Raw genomic sequence first — 20,151 nt, 5'->3', positions numbered from 1 at the left:
GTAGGACAGTGGTTAAGACCCTCAAAGTGTGGGCCTGTTGGTCATTGACAACATTGCTCCTTTAAAAATGAGCCCCTGGCAGTTCCGTTCATCCAGGACTATGCTGTATTTCTCTTTCTGACATTTAGGTTACCTTGTTATTGGAAAATTCACATCAGTGATCTGCTTTCCTTGGTCTGTGTAATTTTTTCTTGAATTCATTTCCATTGAAATGGTAATGTTTATATCTGCCTTGCTTAGTAAAATATAACTAACAAAAACTTGCATGAGAAATCAATTTTTACAGTAGTGTATCAAATTCATCTGGGTTGTCAGCTGAGAGATGTCTGGACAGTTACTCCTGTATCACTTACCTGGTGGACAGTATGACTGGTGATAGATAATATCATGCATGGCTTTTACAGATGCCCAAGCAAAATCCTTTTAGTAATTTAACAGAGTCATCCTTAATTAAGCAAAAAGAAAATCTGTGATATATGAATCATTCAAAATTTAGTTTCATATTCAAAATTCAACTTCAGCAAAAATGGGGTAGCTTTTACTCATCCATTTAATGAAGTTTGCATCTTGATCGGGCTTTTATTCTAGCATAATAATAAATTCTCTTAACATTTAGCTTTATTCTTAGAGTTAATATTAGTTGTAGCAGTTCTTATAAATCTATTTATAGACAGGACTAACAATGGAAAAACATCTCTGAGAGCTCATGTCATCAAAAAAAATTCTAATGAAATGATTTTTTTTAAATATGTCATTAGAGAAGTGAAACAAACACCCTCTTATTAATCTATTACTTCACCTCATTGTTGAAACATGAACCTGCTGAAAGTTAGAGTATATCATTTTCATAAAATATTAGTTGTTGAAGAGCTAGTCTCCAGGCATTTTATGTTATTTTTCCTATTCGTTGAAATCCAAAATATTGCTCATCTAAACTTTCTCTGTTAATCACTATTACAGTAAGTCTGAGACTGCAGGACACCCAGTAATTCATAACTGGCTCAGGATTTGTTCACCTTAAGGTCAGTTATTCAGTCCCTGAGCTGGCAGTCATTAACAAGAAATCGTCATCTGTAAGTGCACAGAGTTCATAAAAAGGAAAGCAAGAGCTTTTACTTCCAGAATCTGGACTGAAAAGCCACCAGGTTTCCAGGCGCTGCTTTCCCTTCCTCCTCCTCTGCTGTCCACTGTCCCATTTCGTAGGGAATAAGCTGCTGGTGAGGTTTAGTTGAAGGTTCCCCACCCCCAAAAGTAGCCCTGATAAGCACGGTAATGTCCCCAAACACACTCTGGGAGTACAAAGAAGGGTCCCTGAAATCTGCCACACAGGAGGGACCACACAGGAGGTGTCTCTTGGGCTGACCAAGGGCCAGGGAGAGTTTCTGAGCAAAGCAGACAGAGGGGAGAATTTCTAGTGGAGGAAGAGATGTGCACAAAATCAGTGAGAAATTAAAGACTCCAGGGTTTTCAAAGAACTCTACTGCATATCCTCATAGGACTGGAGCATAAATTAGGAAGGAGGTTGGCTAAGAACCATGGCCAGACATGTAGCCAGATGCCAGACGATGAAGGGTGCTCAGGGCTCTGGGCTGTGCCAAGGAGAGTGGTTGGTATTCTCTAGCCGTGAAGAGGTGGAATATTCAGAGCGAGGGAATGTCCCTGGCAGGTTTGCAGTTTGGTGGAGAATGGATTAGAGGGAGGCAGACAAGACCAGAGATAAACCAAATAGGAGTATGAGGAATATCAGAAAAGATAAGAGGGTATGACTGGGGAGGCATGAGGAGTAGGAGAGAGGGAAGGATTGACACTAAGGTCCATGGCTGGGGTGACGCGTTGGGTTCTCGGGAGAAGGGAATACGGGAGAAATGGTGAGTAAGTTCACTTACTATGAACATGTCCAATAGATATTAGACAAATGGTTCTAAAGGACAGAGGGCCAGCCCTTGAGAGAGACTGGGAGACCGTCAGTACGTAAGTGGTAATTAAATCCCTTCTGAGTTTCTTTCCAGCCCTTAAATCCCGTGGTTCAGTGAATAACGTAATCTCTTCAACAAGTGCCCATTTCAGGAAGTCTAAAATTAGCAGTGGCCTGTGTGAAGTGATTTGATGACACAGTGCAGTTACCCTTCTCATGGTTGTGATTAGTCAATCAGTTGTGATCCCAGCCTGATGCTGACGTTGAAAATCCATCAGGGCAGATTTATTGAGTGTCTTTGTGTTGGATGCTGCAAGGGAGATCCATTTTTTTAAGATGTGAAATAATTTCATTGAGTTTTTCCATTGAAGTTGAGGTCAGATGAAGAGGCAAAAAAGGAAGGATAGAGGTGAGAGGGATTGCTCACGAAGGTCAGCAAGTCGGGTTTAGTAGGAAGACAGTGAATGTGGTTTTAGGCTTGGTAAGTTTGAGATGATAATAGAAGATGAAATGATCAAGAATAAGAAGGATCCTGACTGGAGACAAAGTTCTGGGGATTTGTGCCCTGTGGAGTCTGGAGAGTGTGGAAAGGGTGGAGAACAGAGAAGAAGGGAGTGCTGAGGATGAAGCAGATCCCAGGGAGGGCTGAGCCCTGGCAGACACCACCTTCAGGCTGGAAAAGGATGAGAGTGAGCCAGAGTGTTTAAAGGTAGAACGAGAATAATACTCTGCCTGGGGTCGTGAAAAGGGAGTTCAAGGAGAAGATGTTGACCAGACATAGAGGTCTAGGGTGATGATGATTGACTGGGAAATGATCATTGAACTTAATGATAGGTTGGCCTTTGGTGTTTTTTCTCAAAGGGGTTTCATGGGATAAAGAGTTAGAAAGACAGATTGTAGGTCATTAAGGGAGGAGTAAGAGGAGGACGAGTAATAATTATAATAGTAATAATAGTAGGTAACATGTACTCTTCCTACCTTACATGCCAGGCAATGTTCTAAGCACTTTATACATGTTATTTTGTAAATTATCATAGTAATTCTAGAAATGTACTAATATTAATGTTATTAGTATTTTTACTGTTTCCTTTTTACTGTTGAAGTATATTAGGAGATAAAAGCAATGCACGTAGATAGTTCTTTTGATATGTTTTGCAATGATAGAAGGAATGGAAAAACACGGTTGGTGACATCATGGTAAAATGAAAGCTTTTCCAAGAGATTTTAACATGTTTGAAGGCAGTGAGGGAAGGAGCCAGGGAGGAATAATCGAAGATGCAGAAGAAGGATGAGCAGGTGGGACTATAGGAAGAAGAGACTGGTAAGGATGGAGAAGGGGCCCCGGACACAGTTTTGAGTTGAGAAAATTAAGAAAAGTTTGTAGTCACTCATATTTTACAATTCAGAAGTGAGACAGTCTCTGAAGTTATGCTTGATAGTGTTGGACAATTAGGAAGAGAAGTGAGAGAGCTGCTGAATATCATTGCATGCATCTTCTTTATCTTCTTGAAAAATTTTTGACTTGGTGTTTAAAATTTTAGAAAGAGAAAACTCAACTTTATTAGTATGAACTCCACCCAACTAAATTCTGTCGAGTGCAATTTAACTTGTCATTTTCTTTATCGTTTGTTATTTCTTTATTTGAACATAAACGTGAAATCTTCTTCACATGTATTTGGATGCCATAATTGCGTTTTCTCTTGGTTGTTTCTCCAAAAACTTGTGTTTGGGGCCTGTGTAGTCCAGAGGCAGAGAGGACAGGGAGCCTGGAGGGTGGAACGTGCAGTGTGGCCATAAACAAGGAGAACGGGAGCGATGGGGGTGGGAGAATGGAGAGGAAAGTGAGTAGCTGTGAGGGTAAGGAAGAACTGTATTGAAAAGTCCATTTGTAACTTCACCACTGAGACATCACTTTTTTTTTTTTTTTTTTTTTTTTTCCTGCGGTACGCGGGCCTCTCACTGTTGTGGCCTCTCCCATTGCGGAGCACAGGCTCCGGATGCGCAAGCTCAGTGGCCATGGCGCATGGGCCCAGCCGCTCCGTGGCATGTGGGATCTTCCTGGACCGGGGCACAAACCCGTGTCCCCTGCATCGGCAGCGGACTCTCAACCACTGCACCACCAGGGAAGCCCGAGACATCACTTTTATGAGAACATTTTTTTTAACGGGATAGAAAGCACATGACTACTATCATCAAGTTTATAGAGAACAAAGTGAATTCACAAGTTGGCCACTGGCTAGTCAGTTGGAGCAGCACTGACATTTAGGACCTGAGCGGCTATAACTTGGTGACAGGAAAGTGTTTCTTGTGAATAAAGTCTTTTTTCTAGAATAACTGGGACTGGCTGGCTACACCGCTGAACTTATCAGATCAAATTCTCCCTCTCCCCCTCCCCCTCTCCCCCTAATCCCACCCCCCATTCCCAGCCCCCTTCATGGGAATGCTGTTTAGACTTGACCAAGCTTATCTCTAGGGTTGAATAAACTTTTGCCCAGGCAGGCCAATGCTTTCAGCTCCCAATTCGCCAGATAGAACTATTAGCATTTACAGCAATCACAAAAGGTGACAATACTTTCACATATTTCCGCTGTAGGGATCTCCTCTCCTTGGAAATAAAGAGTTAAAAACATTTAGAAAACACTGACCGTGGCAACTGCAGCAGTCATTTCAGTTTGAAAACATTTCCTGAGGAAAAGTAAATGTTTTCTTTCTCATAGAACCCAATATTTTGTCTAATGAGATATGTTCATCAAAACATTTTATGTATATGTAAAATGTTTTAGAAGTTCATTCTGTATAAACATGATCATCTCATGCTAATCGGGGTGTGTTGAGCACCTCTGTCCATTAATAGCTGGTGTTTGTCTGTCTATGTTTTGTGTCTCATGGTCAATGTCTTTTTTGCAGATATTGATGAATGTGTAAACAACACTGTTTGTGACAGTCACGGGTTTTGTGACAATACAGCTGGCTCCTTCCGCTGCCTCTGTTATCAGGGCTTTCAGGCCCCACAGGATGGGCAAGGGTGTGTGGGTGAGTTTTTAGATTTTTTTCTCCCGACATGTTTCATATCTCTCTATCGAAAAGAAATCAAAGTCATCAACCACAGGAGAGATGGAAGCAAGATAATTGGGCAGAATTGCATCATAATTTGATCTTGTCGTACGGTTTGGAGATGTGCAAAAAGATCCTGTGGCTTCTGAAATGGTTAGGGACATTCAGAAATAGAGAAGCATAACTTCGGGTTTATATGTATATTAAAAAGAGCATCTGTTTAAACTCTTAGCTGGGTATGCGGAACGCTTCAGTCCCTCCTGCACAGGAAATAGAGTCTGGTGTGTGGTGGAGCTTGTCTGTCTTCAAAATGCACCTCCCTTAGGCAAGTGCATTTAAGGAAAAGTGTTGGCAAGAGTTTCTGTTTCCAGGAATGACACCCGTAAAATGATGCTTTGGATTGTGCAAGCATATTTCTTCAATCTGTTCTGGGATTGTCGGAGCTGGAAGGAATCTTGAATATCATCAGATGTCCTAGAATATGGTCCAGCACATGCTCACATAAAAGAAGATACTTTATAGTTCATGTTCTGATCAGCCACGATTTCTTTAAGTGAAATTCATTATGAAACGTTTGCAGTTAGAGCAGTTAAATGGGAAGGAGGGTATTCTTTTCATAACTTCACCGATAACGAGGCTTTTTCTTTATTCTTAATTAAGGAGGAAACCTCTGGTCGTTACATGGCAGATGACACTTGACGAGGAGTCAGTTAACTTTTTAGTTTGGAAATTTGCAATTAAAGCACCAATTCATTTCCCATCCAGATTAAACTGGAAAAACAAAATCTAGAAATTGAACAATAAAAGCACTTGAATAGTAACCGCCTTTAAGCTAACACTGTCGTTAACACTTGTTCCAATTCCTGCTGTAGTCTCCTTTGCACTAAAAAACAAGTGGTAAAAACCATCTGCTATTCACTAAATATTTTGACTTAATAGGTTATGTGGTCTGGCCCCCCACTTAACCTTCTCAGCCTCACCACCTGCTTCCTCCCCATTTACGTTCCTGCAGCATAAAACTGCTTATGGGTGTTCACGTAACTGGGAAGTTATTAGGCTGTTGTTTGCTCCTTCTTTTGGGAATATCCTCCTGGCCTCCCCTTCCCTGAACCTAGATCCATCCCATGCGTTCCTAAAGCTGGAAGTTAGATGTCATCTCCTCCCAGATACCATCCCTGCTCCACTTTCTCACTCCAGCTGAGCCGTGATCCCTTCTCCTGCTTCTGGAAAACCTTGAACAAATTCTATTATAGTACTTACAACCTTTTTTGCAAGAATTTAATCATGTATGTACTGCCTGCAGCTGCCTTTTCCAAGGCAATAAGCTCCTTGTGATTGAGAATTTTGTGTGTCTCTCTCTCCTTGCTGGGCCTAATGTTTGGCCTTTTGTAGGTGCTCAGTAAATGTTAACTGTTACCTAATGGGGTATCAGATGTCAAACCACTGACTCCACATAGCTCCTGGGCCCCTGGTTAATGTTCATTTCTAACCAGTCAGAGGAGTACACCGAACCCATGTTGATGCTTCATTTTGACCCATAAAATACCACCCTTATAGAAGGAATATTTGTTCTGTTAATGAACCCAACAAATATCGTTATATTTGTCTGTTTCTTCTCTCTTTGAAAAGTATGAACTGAACACCTCTTATATGTACCTCACCACTCTGGGTGTTCTATAGAGTTTAAGAGATGAATCAGCCCTCTGGGGTTGTAGCCTTTGGCCACACTTTTCCCTCTGCTTTGGACCCTGGCTGCCCAGCCTTCTTATCTACGCATCCTTCAGGTAGAGCTTGGCTCCTATGTCACTTCCCTAACCCACCCCTGCACTTAAGGTCCACTGTTGCATGCTGTCATCGTGCTCTGTACTTTTCATTCCCAGCACTTCTCCTGGCCTGTATGATTATCTGATTAATTTCTCTGACTCGACAGTAAGCTCCCTGCAGGCAGGAGTTGGGCCTGCCTGGCTCATCATCATTGTCTCCCCAGTCTGACCCATAGAAATAAACTAGAAAATATTTTTTGATTGAATGTACAGTCTGGTAGGAGAGATTTCAATAGCCTTGGAAATATTACAAGTTAGAAAGTAGAAAATTCCATTTGACAGTTACCTAAAATTGATAAATGCAAACTGGCAAATTTCTAAAGTCAATTTTTCTGGTCTAAGTTATGACTGTCCAGGTTGATTAAATATACCAACTGTCTGCTTTACTTTGTCATAGTATCTTTTCATAAGCAAAACTCAGCTCATTGGATTTATATCTGTTTATATACAAAGTGAAATGGAAAACCGAGGTAATTATCCAAATAAGTCAAGAGACATAAACTTTTTGTCCAATTAACTGGGAATAGCAGGTGAAAATAGTATTTTTTTTCCTGAATGATTTGGATAATTGCTCAAATTTTTAACTTTGTATAAACCATCTCAGAGTGTGCTCATGAAAACTGATGTTTGTAGATGTTTAATCACATTTAATGCATAAAATACATGAGCATTTCAGATGCCAAGTCAGGTACTTTGTTTAACTGGACACTCATTAATAAAATTTCTTCAGAGGAGAATGGGTAAAAAGTAGTATTGGGCAAGGGCAAACATAAAATTAGCCTTTCTTTATGGCTATGTACTTAAATAAAATGGACTTATCTGTGAGTTTTTAGTGTTTTAATTAAGTATATTTAAGTACAAAAGAAAAATATCTGGCAAAATAGAAATGACACTGTGGAACACCAAACAGAATTTTTAAAGGCATCGTGAAATCACTGAGGAGTTACTGGACCAGTTTGTTTCCCATGAATGATTAATGTAGCCCAGTAACTACTTACAGGGGTTGTTCCTTCATTTCTCAAAGGGATACACAACCTGAATTCTGGTTGTTAAGTTATGGACATTTTGGCTGCTAGGAAACTATAGTTTTAGACATTTGAGTAGATTTAAAACAATTTCTAAACATGCACTTAAAGAATTCTGCAGTTTCTGACGTGCCACTGCTGCTAGTTTTCCTTGAATTAAGAACTGAGAGAGAAGTGTCATATTATTTAAGACCTCGTTATGTCAGAAAGTCAGGGAAGAGAAAATTAAACAAAGTGTACATACGATGCTTGCAGTACAATTCCGAGTTGTTCCTTAAAGCCAGGATTGGAGTTTGGAAACTTTGCTTTGTGTTTTCATGGTCCTTTCACACAAACCAAAGCTTTCAGCCCTGCCTCTGGGAGCCCCTTCCCCCAAATAGCTGAAGGGTTTGATTGCTCCCAGGGGGTCACCTTGTTTCCAGCAGACACCACTAGTCTTGGCACAGCTGGTAAAACAAAGAGCTGTCAGGAGTGAGGAACACGTCTGACTTGATCTGTGCTCCCTTTTCCAGATGTGAACGAATGTGAGCTGCTCAGTGGCGTGTGTGGTGAAGCCTTCTGTGAAAATGTAGAAGGGTCCTTCCTGTGTGTGTGCGTTGATGAAAACCAGGAGTACAGCCCGATGACTGGGCAGTGCCGCTCCCGGGCCTCGGCAGGTAAGTGACACTGTGTCGGGACGGAGGGCTTCTCTCAGGGACCTGTACCTACACAGGTTTGGGCCAAACACTCTGGGAGTGAGGAAGAAATAACCAAACATTTTGGCGCCGTGCTGTTTCTGGAAGCTTCCATGCTCTTTCCGAGCCTGCCTTATCAGTGGAATTAGGATGTGGGTGATGACTGTTGGAGCTACATGGCCTCTAATGTGCTTTCCAACCCGGAGACGCCATGGGTAGGGTGGAGGATCCAAAATGATGAGCACATTGGCTGGGAATTGCCTAAAACTCAGAACCGTCAGCCCAGGGTTTAACATGGCAACATCTCATTAAGTTGCATAATTCTTCTTTCTTGGCCCTTGGAGAAACGTATTTTGACACTTCTCTAAATTGAAAGCAACTTAAAGGCCCCTCAGGATCTACAAAGACTTCCTTCCACTTGGAATTCTTAGGTGTTTTTTGCTTTTTTCCCCCCAGAATTTGGCCTAGAGAGTGGCTTTGATTGTGTTTGTTTAAAATTTGATTGAGGCTGTGTCATCATGGCACATAGTGAAATGGAGAGCTGATGCTTTTCCAGATAGATCATCAACTTCCAGATCACCGTTTTAGTTTATGCCATGTGGCTAAAGCATGGTTGTATTTTGAGGGAAGCAGGAGACTAAATGGTCCTTTGAGACCCAAATAAAATGACACATAGACTGTGTTACTATCTTGCTCAATCCCGGTTGATTTTATCTATGCTTCTAAGAAATCTATGCTTCTAAGAAAGCTTTCGCTCTTCCTCAATAGGGTACACTTGTTCTGTGCGAGATAATTATCTTTGCAAGCAGTAGGGAATAAAATATAACAATATTTTCATCCACACACATTTTCTTCTCAATGATTAAATATAGAAAGGTGATGGTGCAGAATTAAATGTACAGACAGTAATTCAAAAACACTATGACGGGAAAGAGAGTGTTTCTGGAGGGAAGGGTTGCTCTTCCTTCAGTGACCACCCCTGCAACTCATGAGCCATAAAGAAAGGACTTTTCATTTTAGCTCTACTTGTAATGGAAAAAAACAAACCAAAAATCAAAAACCTGGCTGGCCAGTGACAGGACTGGTGAAGTAACTGACTTTCTCTTATTTGTCTTTGGGTCTATAGAGTAGCACCTTCCCCGCAGTATTATTTTGACTGGAATAATTCACATATAATATTGTATAGTCATTAAGTCATCTATATGAAGGTTAGGTAGTCATGATAGATGCATGTTGTACAATGTCAAGTGAAAAAAAAGATACTCCAGTGATCACAGTCTGTGGAGGGAGGGAAGGAAAGAAGATGTAAAAAGATAATTATTAGAATTAATAGAAATTTTAGTTTTTTCCTTTATTTTCCAAACTTTTTGTAATACTTTAAACTGGAATGACCAGGGTTCTGGTCTGCTATTTTCCGGCTATGTAAGCTTGGGCATATCATTCAACATCTATGAGTTTCAATTTTCTCGCCTATAAAACAAAGGTTATATTTACCTCACAGAGTTTTATCCTTTTTTAAAAATTATATACATAAAAGCCATTTGTTAATAACTAAGTACTATATGAAGTATTAAAATGAATTATTAAAATCCAAACACACGAGGGTTATCTATTTCTCTTCCTTTTGTGATCTCTTCTGAGATGGTGGGTTTTTTAAACTATAAATACAGTTTTGCTGGAATGTTTTAGTAATGTCAAGAAGTGGTTTGTTCAGTTCACATAGCTTCAATTAAGGTACATGTCTGGGATCCTAAAGTTTGCTCATGTCTTTTGTAGAGATTAATAATGCTTTAGGGGCTTCCCTGGTGGCGCAGTGGTTGGGGGTCCGCCTGCCGATGCAGGGGACGCGGGTTCGTGCCCCGGTCCGAGAAAATCCCACATGCCGCGGAGCGGCTGGGCCCGTGAGCCATGGCTGCTGAGCCTGCGCGTCCGGAGCCTGTGCTCCGCGGCGGGAGAGGCCAAAGCGGTGAGAGGCCCGCGTACCGCAAAAAAATAAATAAATAAATAAAATAATGCTTTAATAGGATCATGAGACGATCTGACCCGATGAACTGGATTAGCTCACTGTAAACTACTTCTTAAAACTTTACGGTGACTCTTTTTGTAAGCCTTGTTCCTCATCTCCTATTTTTTAAGTTCTTCTGTAACCAAGTCCTTAACACCTTCTTTGCCTTTTTGCTCTCTTTATCTCCTTGTTCTCTCATTGACTCTTTCTGGAAAGTTCTTCCAGTCAGAGTTCACTAAGTACTCTCCTACTTTTGCAAAGAACAGCATTTTGAATGCTCAGCTTCATAAAGCTTGTCTGCCAGTGAATACATCGTTAGTTTCTCTTTCCGCTTAACATTATATCTGATCCTTTAATAGCTTCTTGCTTATTTTCCCCATAGTTCTCTGGCTTCTGCCAAATATTGTACACACTCAGTCGTTTTATTGGTCCATGTCAGTATAATCTGCCTTAGTAACTGGATAAGCTTATTAACTTGTATAGTTCCTGGCAATTCTGACTTCTACCATACCTCAATTTGTAGGGTTCTTGGCAAATGCGAACTGATTGTACGGAGTCTTCAGATTGTCTATGATAACATCTTCATTTTAGCAATTCTCTATCCTGAGAGATAGATCGGCTATAAACTGCAGCAAGAGTTTCCCTCCCTGACACTTCATCAGACTTCATCATAGCTCATTTGTTTGGAAAAGGTGATTAAAACTGGAAATCATAAAAACAGATAACACATCTTTTCAATATTTAAGTTTTAACTTAAAGCACGTAAGGTACATTTATTCCCCAGTCTCCGAAGAAGAGCCAAGGTCTGTCTTCGGGTAGAAATCCATTTGCGTTCTGTATGGGCTTGTCTTGCATAAACCATATCTATTATGCATCATCTACACTGCCCACTTTAAAGGGAGTAAGAATTTAAAGGCCTTTGCTGAGTAAATAAGCACAAAGTCACTTTGGGTTTTCATTTTTTTTTTCGATTTTCTGCAGTTGTATTATCCATTCCTAGTTTGATAACCTTTTCTTTTCTTTTTTACTGTTTTTAACCTTAGTCTTTCTAAAGGTTTAACTTGTTCTAGAAACAACTCTTCTACTCATTCATATTTTATTGGTTTATATACTATTTAATTATGTAATTACAATAATCAATACATTGGCACAGAGTGTTTGAGAATGAACGTAGCTGAGTCTCTGTTGGCATACCGCTCAACACGTCAGTACAGAAGTATGCTGACCCACCTGAGAACGGCCAGCTGGCTGTGAGCCTTCCACCTGCTTGTGGGCATTAGCCAGGATGTTCTTCAGAGGACAGGAGAACATTAGTTCATCTAATAAGGTGGTTAAGTGGAGGCTAGTTAAAAGTTTGTATCGTACTCCAGTCAAAGAATCTGCTGTTGTACAGAACAAAACATTTTGTACCACATTGAAGTTAAAGTTTTTATCAAGATAGGATTCAAATTAATTTCATTATATACATGATAGACTAACAGCTTAGATCTCATCCCTCCTGGAAGGTAATTAGGAAAAGAAAGATAAATTTGCTCTCTAGGCTGTAATATTTCCTCGGCTTTAAAATTTCCCCAGGACAACAGACATTCCAACAAGAAGCAGTAGCATCATCATCTGAAGTGGTGTCTTACTGAGGACAGAACTGGGGCTGGATGTCAACAAGGCACATTTCAGATCAGTACACAGAAGAACTTTGCAATAGCTAGAGATAGTCAGCACATAACTGTCTCACGAAATCGTGGGTGTTTCCTTAGAGGTGTCCAAGAACAGGTGAGATGCTCACTGGCTGGCAGTAGGGCTCCTACTTCCAGCATGACATTGTCCCAGGTGACCTTGAAGGTACTTTTGAACTTTAATGTCCTAGGATTTTTATTTCCAAAATACTTGTTGGCTCCCACCTAATTTTTTAGGTCTGGTCTAATGTTTTCATTGCCTGGGCCTTTGGCCACTAATTGACATTGCTATACGTTGCATAAAAGCACCTGAAACAGAAATAACTAAAAAATGTCCATCTCAGACCACTCATCACCTGTAAGAGGGTATGGCTATGAAATATAGCCTGATGCTTTTATTTCCTCAGTGCCTGTGATAATTACTCAATAAAACTTTTATGTCCTTGGGCACGCTAAGGGTAGCAGTAAATATTTAGTGTTGGCAACTGCAGCCTTCAGGCCTTACACACAAAATGCTGTTCTCTGTCTTGACTGGTGCACAGAGGGGAGACTCTGTGGTAGTGGGAACTGAATTTTATTTTTAAAACAGAAGGTATAATGAAAGGAACACAAAGATATATATTATAATTAATGCAGGTGTGCCTTGCTTTAAGAAAACAAAGTAAACAAGATCAGAAATTATACAACATGTAAATCAGGCTGATTATTTGCATTGTGTAAAAATTGTTCTTCACTTTAAGACAAGCAAATAAACAAGATCAGAAATTAAAGATCTATAAATAAACAAGATCAGAAATTAAAATCTATAAATAAGCAAGATCAGAAATTAAAGATTATTTGTATTATACAATAATGGTTCTTCACACAATTCATGATAGGGTTTCCTTAAATATCAGTTTTCTCTAATATATTTGAGAGCTTATTCTCACATCGCAAGCTAAGTCCTAGACTTCTACATCTAGAAAACACCCTAGTGTTTTTCCAGCCCAGCAACTTTATTTCCAGGTGAGGAAGCTGAGGCCCAGAGAGAAGTTCTAAATGTTATACGTAGGGCCATATTGCTAACGACTGGCAGAATTGGCCCAGGAACCCGACTCCAAGGTCTTTCCCCTTAATTCTGCTTCTCAAGGCTGAGGATCCCATGACAGCACATTCTTCTAAAAATTGGCTTCCTTTTCACTTTATTTCTTTGTTTTGTTCTCGTTATTGAAACAATGCATATTCTTAGAAAATTGGCAAATACAAAAATATATCAAAAAAGAAAATCCCCTGCTGTGTTACCATCCAGGGATAATCTCTGTGACCATGCTGACCTCCAGATTCTTTGAAGGGGCATCCCTACCTCCACTGAACTGTCTCCCAGTTGATCCTCAACGCACTGAGATCGAGCCCTCAGACCCTTCATCCGGGGGAAACTCTTTCCTCTTGTGACAGTAGTTTCTCATCTTCCCTCCCCCTTTCCCTTTTCTTGATTTCAGGACATTACTCTTCCCTGTATCCTCCTACCTCTTGCTCTGGTCTTTTTCTGTCTCATTCTTGACTCTTTCTTTCGCCATTCCTTAAATAATAACGTCCCAGAGAGTTGCATGGTTAGCCCTCTTTTTACTCTGTATTCTTCTCCTGGGATATTTTATCCTCTTCTCCAAGTCAACTTACCTGGAGTATTACTTACTTGGTGTGGATGACCAAGTGAATATCTATGCCTCTCCACCTCTCTCTTGAGTGCCACACTCCTATTTCCAGCTGCCTGTTACTGGACCTTCCTCCCAGGGTATCTTGGAAGCATCTCTGCCTAAAATTAACCAAAAGCAAATTAATTACCATTCCCTCTCCAACCTGTTACTCTCCCTGTGTACACTCATTAATTGCCAAACAGCCATACTATAGATCCTGAAGTCATACTTTATTTTTCTCTCCATCCATCCAAGCCATCATAACATTCTGCTATCTCTACCTCAACAGTATCCTTCAAATCTCTCTGCTCCTCTGCTACCACTGCCCTGGGCCAGTCCTTCAGCCTATCTTCCCTGGACTGTGGCACTTGCCTTCTGACTTCTCTCCCTGCCTCTCCCATCAGTTCCTGTTCCACATTGCTGCCGATTCACATTTTTGAAACACACATCTGGTTTTAAACCCCTTTCAGCTGCTTATTCCTGCCTCCAGCATGAAGTCCAAATCCATCAGCAGGGTAACAGGACCCTTTATCCTCAGTCATTCATTCCTCTTTGTATTGTCTGTCACCCAGCTCACTGCTAGGCATCGTGCCTGACCTACAGCAGACACTGTAGCCTACTGAGTAATAGGCTTCTCCGCATTCGAGAATGTGTTCCTTCTGTATCCCATCATCTCATTCCCAGCTCGTTCTGCAGAGTAAGAATTACTCATTTTATCAAAGGTATCATGGGGGCTTCCCTGGTGGCGCAGTGGTTGAGAGTCCGCCTGCCAATGCAGGGGACGCGGGTTCGTGCCCCGGTCCGGGAAGATCCCACATGCCGCGGAGTGGCTGGGCCCGTGAGCCATGGCCGTTGAGCCTGCGCATCCAGAGCCTGTGCTCCGCAACGGGAGAGGCCACAACAGTGAGAGGCCCACGTACCACCAAAAAAAAAAAAAAAAAAAAAAAAAGGTATCATGGACCACACTTAATTGATCTCTTCACACTTCTAGGTAGAGGGGACAGTACCCCTATGTGCTTTGGTTAAATTACAAGTAGAGGAAAAAAATTTAAAAAGAGCAGGTCCCTGCTATCAGGGGAAACTGTGCAAATCATCCTTGTGGTTCTGACAATTGAACCTAAACAGCGTGCTTGTTCTCTGTTCCTGGAGAGGTCCACTACAGGTTTTGTGTATGTACATATTTTTTAAAGGCATGAGACCACATATAATATCACTCAACCATTATATTTGGCACAGTGGGGTGTTTTTTTTTAATGTGTTTGGTAACCTGTAAAATAAATTAACTTTGGAAGAATTTTTTAAAAATAATTTCTGATTGGAAAAAAAAGACCTTTGGTAGGAAAAAAATTAAAGACAGTGAAACCACAGTATTTAGAATGCAGACATTGTAAAATGCCATAAAACTCCTGAGGTCTTACTCCTCAGCTAAGGCTGAGGAAGATATGCTCATTTGTTATTTAAAAAAAAAAAAAAATCAGGTTTCTTCCCACCTTCAAAAACAAGAGTGAGAAGAGTTTACTACCAAATGGTGCTTTTATTTTCATGAAGTTTTATGCTTGCTGTGTATAGTATCTAAAATGAGTTTTTAATAAAGAGGTGTTGATATTTGAATGAACTGACATATCAGTTAAGTAAACCATGTACACAAACCATTTTATCCTCTTAATACAAGAGACACCACACTGTTGCATTAGAAATGCATTTTGTATCCTAGAATTCACTACCAATAAGGCCTGGAGAGGAATGGTTTGTACAGTTCCTTTTAAACGTTTCCAGACATTTTACATGTCGCTGCAGATGTGGCTTTATTCTTGAGGTCGTCCTCACAGGGCCTCGCCATGCACGTGACAGCTCTCATGCTGCTGTGACGTCATCTCCTTTCCGACTGTGCTGCCTGTTGCACCTCGTCCCAGTGTGCGTCTCCCGGTTTTCTTTCTCTGAGCTGCTTTATTCTGCCTTCAGGAGTCTCTTCTTCCACCGAGATCTGCCCGCTTTTCTTCTGACTTCTCCAGTTTCTAATAATATTTCCATCATTGAGACTTTCACTTCTCACCGTCTCCCCAGCCTGTTCCTATCCCAGGCTCCCTCCTCCCAGTGTCTTCTAACTTCTTCACCAGAAAAAGCAAAACCAAAAATATCCTCCATTCCACCTGGCAAGGCTGAGGCGACTCTCTTCCAATAGAGACTGGCATTGTCCTCTGCCTCAGCACCTAAGTCACAAACACACCTATCACTTGTTCACATGTTAATGCGTCCCTGCCCTGTTCTCTTGTTCTCAAAATCAGTTCTGTGACTCCTTCCACAGACCACTTTTCCCCTTGCCCGCTCTACCCACACAGACCTAAGGAGAGTTGTACTTTTTATTCCTCCTCACCTCTGTCACACCTTACTTTCTAGCCAATGTTTTTTAAGTTTATTTTTCAAGAACTTGACTCAAAATGTCAGCTCCTCCAGGCAGCCTTCCAGGATTGCCTTGCCCCCTGACCCTTTACAGTGTGGCTTACACACCCAGCTTGCTTTCCTTGCACTGTCATACCTGACCACCTGATTGACCTCTTTAAGGACAGGCACTGCTTTGAAAGTATTTTTGCTCTTGTACTTCACTTTCTAAACTTTATTTTGACTTCTTCCACGTCTTTTACTATCTGAAGTTACCACCTTTCTACGATCTTCCTTTTTATTTGCATCCCTTCATGTTCAGTCCATTCCTATTGTCAGTGCTTACTTTCTGAAACTCACCAATGGCTTTCTTTTAAATTCCACTTAAAACACATACACACTTCTCATCTTCCAAGTCTTTGAATGAGAAAACTAGGGGAAAAAAATGAATTTCCAAGTTCTCTTTTACTCCCTTTGGATTATTACACTGGAATGCTTTTTCTCATAAAATTATGAGTTGGTATAAAACATTAGTGCTGTGCTCGCTTCGGCAGCACATATACTAAAACATTAGTGCCTGTGGTGATTTTTAAAATAAAGAGAAAAAAGCTTACTGAGTAATCCTATTCAAAGTCATTTGCTGAACATTATTACAGACACAGACTTTTATAAATTGATGTCTTTTTCAGGACTAGGGCAGGTGTTTCATTTGGGGGCATTGTTTACTCACACGTATTTGTGATGTGACTCTTGGGTCCCTGTCGTCATCCTGTCTCAGAAGGATATGGAGGGGATTGGCATCTGAAGGCCTTCAGAAAATATTGCAAATGGAAAGTGAAAGCAAAGGCAAGGGCCATTTAGAATATTTGTGTCCACTCTAACCAAAGAAATGTTCCAGATCTCCCCACTCCAACAGCAAACCTAAGATTAGACATATTTAGGGAAAGACTAAAGCAGGAAATAATCCTGTAAGTGCACACCCACATCCTCTTCTTTCTGACGAAGCAAGAGAGAAGAGCTTCTAGAAAGGGCAGTTCACCAGTGGTACCTGCTGCTCAAACCCTGTCTTTAAATATTCAGAGCAAGGGAAGAGGGTCACGCTGCATGCTGCTTTGTCACTGAACTCTACATCAGCAGGATTATCTGCTGGCCCCTGGGCAAAGGCAAAGCAAAACAAACTCATGCTCGCTGAAATGTTAAGAAGCTGAGCCCCATAGAAGAGGTTTAGGGAAAGCATTAGGCACTGGACATTGGACCCAACCTAAATGTTCTCCTCCAAAAAGTGAGGATGCTCTATAACCTGTGCCGTCTAGCTCATGGAGTTACTTTGTGTATCACATGAAAAGGCATCTGTGAAAGTTTCTTCAAAAAAGGCACACACATGAGAGGTCCAAAAACTCATTTCTTATCACCAGCCATACATACCCCTGGCATTAAAATATACACATTGCTTTTTATACACAGATGTTAAGCTAACCTCTTAATACATTTTTTTTTTTTTTTTGCGGTGCGGGCCTCTCACTGTTGTGGCCTCTCCCGTTGCGGAGCACAGGCTCCGGACGCGCAGGCTCAGCGACCATGGCTCATGGGCCCAGCCACTTTGCGGCATGTGGGATCTTCCCGGACCGGGGCACGAACCCGTGTCCCCTGCATCGGCAGGTGGACTCTCAACCACTGCGCCACCAGGGAAGCCCCTTAATACATATTGAAAAATCAAATCTGAAAATACTGGAGGTGAAGTAATATATTTCCTAGAAGTCTATGGCATGAGATATGAAGTATGGCTAACCTTATTAATAAAATCTTTCCGAAAAATAGAATTCATTCTTTTCTGAGCTTGGCACCTTCTATAACTTTTGATTTGATCTTTTAAAGTTATTTTGTGATAGAAAAATTTCTCCCCTAACGACAGTGACAAGCTCATAGAGATTTTTTAAAGAAATCACATTACATGTCTTTACTGATCGGAGTGTTCCCCCTGTGGAAAAATGCTCTAGGCGGTTAATTATTTAAAGGTTAAGAAGATAAGGAAATTGTAGCTTTTCACAGAATGACCTTTGTGGACCAGTTTTTTTAAAAGGAATTTGCATCTCTTTCCAAACACGGATGAGGGCCTGACTAACCCTCAATTTCAGCTGTGTAAACATGGAAGCTTCAAACTGCTTGGAAAGAAAATAAGAGCAAAACTTGTAATAACCAATGTAAAACCTGAATAATACAGTGGTATTGATTATTTCCCTATGCAGTCACCTTTGAGTTTCCTTCCAAAGAAAAAAGAAAAAACTATTTTATTTCTGTGAGTATAAAAAAACATGGTAGAAATAGTGTTTAAATGTATATGAAGTTTTTGACTCAGAAGCCTGTGGTCTCTAATTACCTATGAATATAGCAGCCTTCATTGAAGTGTTACTGTACAGTGTTTCCATATTGTAATAAAAACTGTGACATATCTACAACTTTGTACAAAGAGAAAAACAATTATTGAGCACTCTTTTAACATAGACTGTAAACCCGATTGGCAAAACTCTAGTTGTGTTGCTGACTTGATTTATATTTCTAAGTGCATTCGTTAATAACTGTGTTTTAGGCAAACTGAATAAAATGAGTGGAATTGTCCATAGTAATAGTCTGTCAGTTTATTCACTCATATTGGGAGAAAGTTTATAAAATTTTTTACAGCGTTCATGATTGATTTCATATTAATTTAAAATACCTACCCTTAATTTTCCTCAATAATACCCTGTGTAAGAGCTTGGAGCCCCTCCTGAAGGGAATGAACTGGTGATGGCGATCCATTCTATGAAAGCAGGCAAAGCACACGCCTGTCCCCTGCACACTTGAAAAGCTAGTTGAGACGAGGGATGTGGCAGGTTTTATCCAATTTCACACACAAGGAAATGATTTAAAACCACTTCATAAACTGCATAGGAATCCGCATTTCAGTTTTTTCCTGGACACTTATTCTAGGTTTGAATTCGTCATCAGCTATTAAGACTAAGTTAGAGTCCAAGCTGAATTGTCAAAGGTAGAATAATCTGAGAATTAGCCAGAATCAAGGGTGAGAGGGATCCTTTACATTCTCATTGATATTCTGCATTCTGGGAGTAATATATACATCGAAGCTTTGCTTGCTTTTACTGCCATAAGGGGAAACAAAGGGCAGTAGCTCTTCTGATAGAATTTTATGAACTTACATTTTAAGAATACCTTTGTTATATGACATATTAATCAGGTTTCCACAGTCAGTTTGACCCTGCCAAAGTAAATGTATAGGAAACTATTATGAAGATAAATCATTAAACTTTCCTCATAGTATAATGATCTGCCAACTTTTTTTTAAAAGGTAGGTATTGAGATTAAAGTCTTATCCTTACTGGCAAATGTTATCCCCTTGTCCCTATAGTTTCTTTGGGTTAAGAATCTGTAGATAGCAGTTCTAATGAAAATATTTCATTAGTATTAATCTAAGTAATTGTGACAGCAGTAGTCAGTTTATCTGACATAGCATAAAATTAAAATAAGAAATTCCAACTGGATCATAGGCAGTAATTTGAACTCTATAGCATTTAGTAGGGAAGAGTTTTTTTTATCATTTTTGAAAAGCACAAACTTGTTTGTAGACTTCAAATCTGATGGAATTAAATCATTTTTAGTATTAACTGAAAGTAGGTGGAGTTGTTCTTATCATTTGTATTCTATCATATCACCTTGACTTTTATCACAGAGGGTTAAACAGACTCTGTTGAAATATATCAATGTATTCTTTAGGACACACTTGAGCTGGGACTAGAACCCAGCCTTGAAATTCTACCCCGAGGATTAGCTGGCTCTTATTGTTTCATTCAGAATCATATATTTGCAGCACTGTAAGTAGATTTCTAGTAATGAAAGGGTTCTTTTTAATAGACTCAGGTTACTGCAGTGTTTTTC

The 20,151-nt window shown here is 40.3% G+C and overlaps 1 protein-coding gene across 7 annotated transcripts in view; it reads left to right on the top strand.

Moving 5' to 3' along the window:
• LTBP1 (latent transforming growth factor beta binding protein 1) overlaps positions 1 to 20,151 on the top strand; it is a 423,732-nt gene that overhangs the window by 366,659 nt on the left and 36,922 nt on the right. For all 7 annotated transcript variants that reach the window (XM_079941107.1, XM_079941105.1, XM_079941104.1 and 4 more), the window contains 2 exons: positions 4,823 to 4,948; positions 8,330 to 8,473. In XM_079941107.1, coding sequence (XP_079797233.1) covers positions 4,823 to 4,948; positions 8,330 to 8,473 — 270 coding nt within the window. The remainder of the gene's footprint in view (positions 1 to 4,822; positions 4,949 to 8,329; positions 8,474 to 20,151) is intronic.

The sequence above is a fragment of the Stenella coeruleoalba genome (assembly GCF_951394435.1).
Source record: "Stenella coeruleoalba genome assembly, chromosome: 13".
Taxonomy (NCBI): domain Eukaryota; kingdom Metazoa; phylum Chordata; class Mammalia; order Artiodactyla; family Delphinidae; genus Stenella; species Stenella coeruleoalba.
This window is presented reverse-complemented; position numbering and strand designations above follow the sequence as displayed.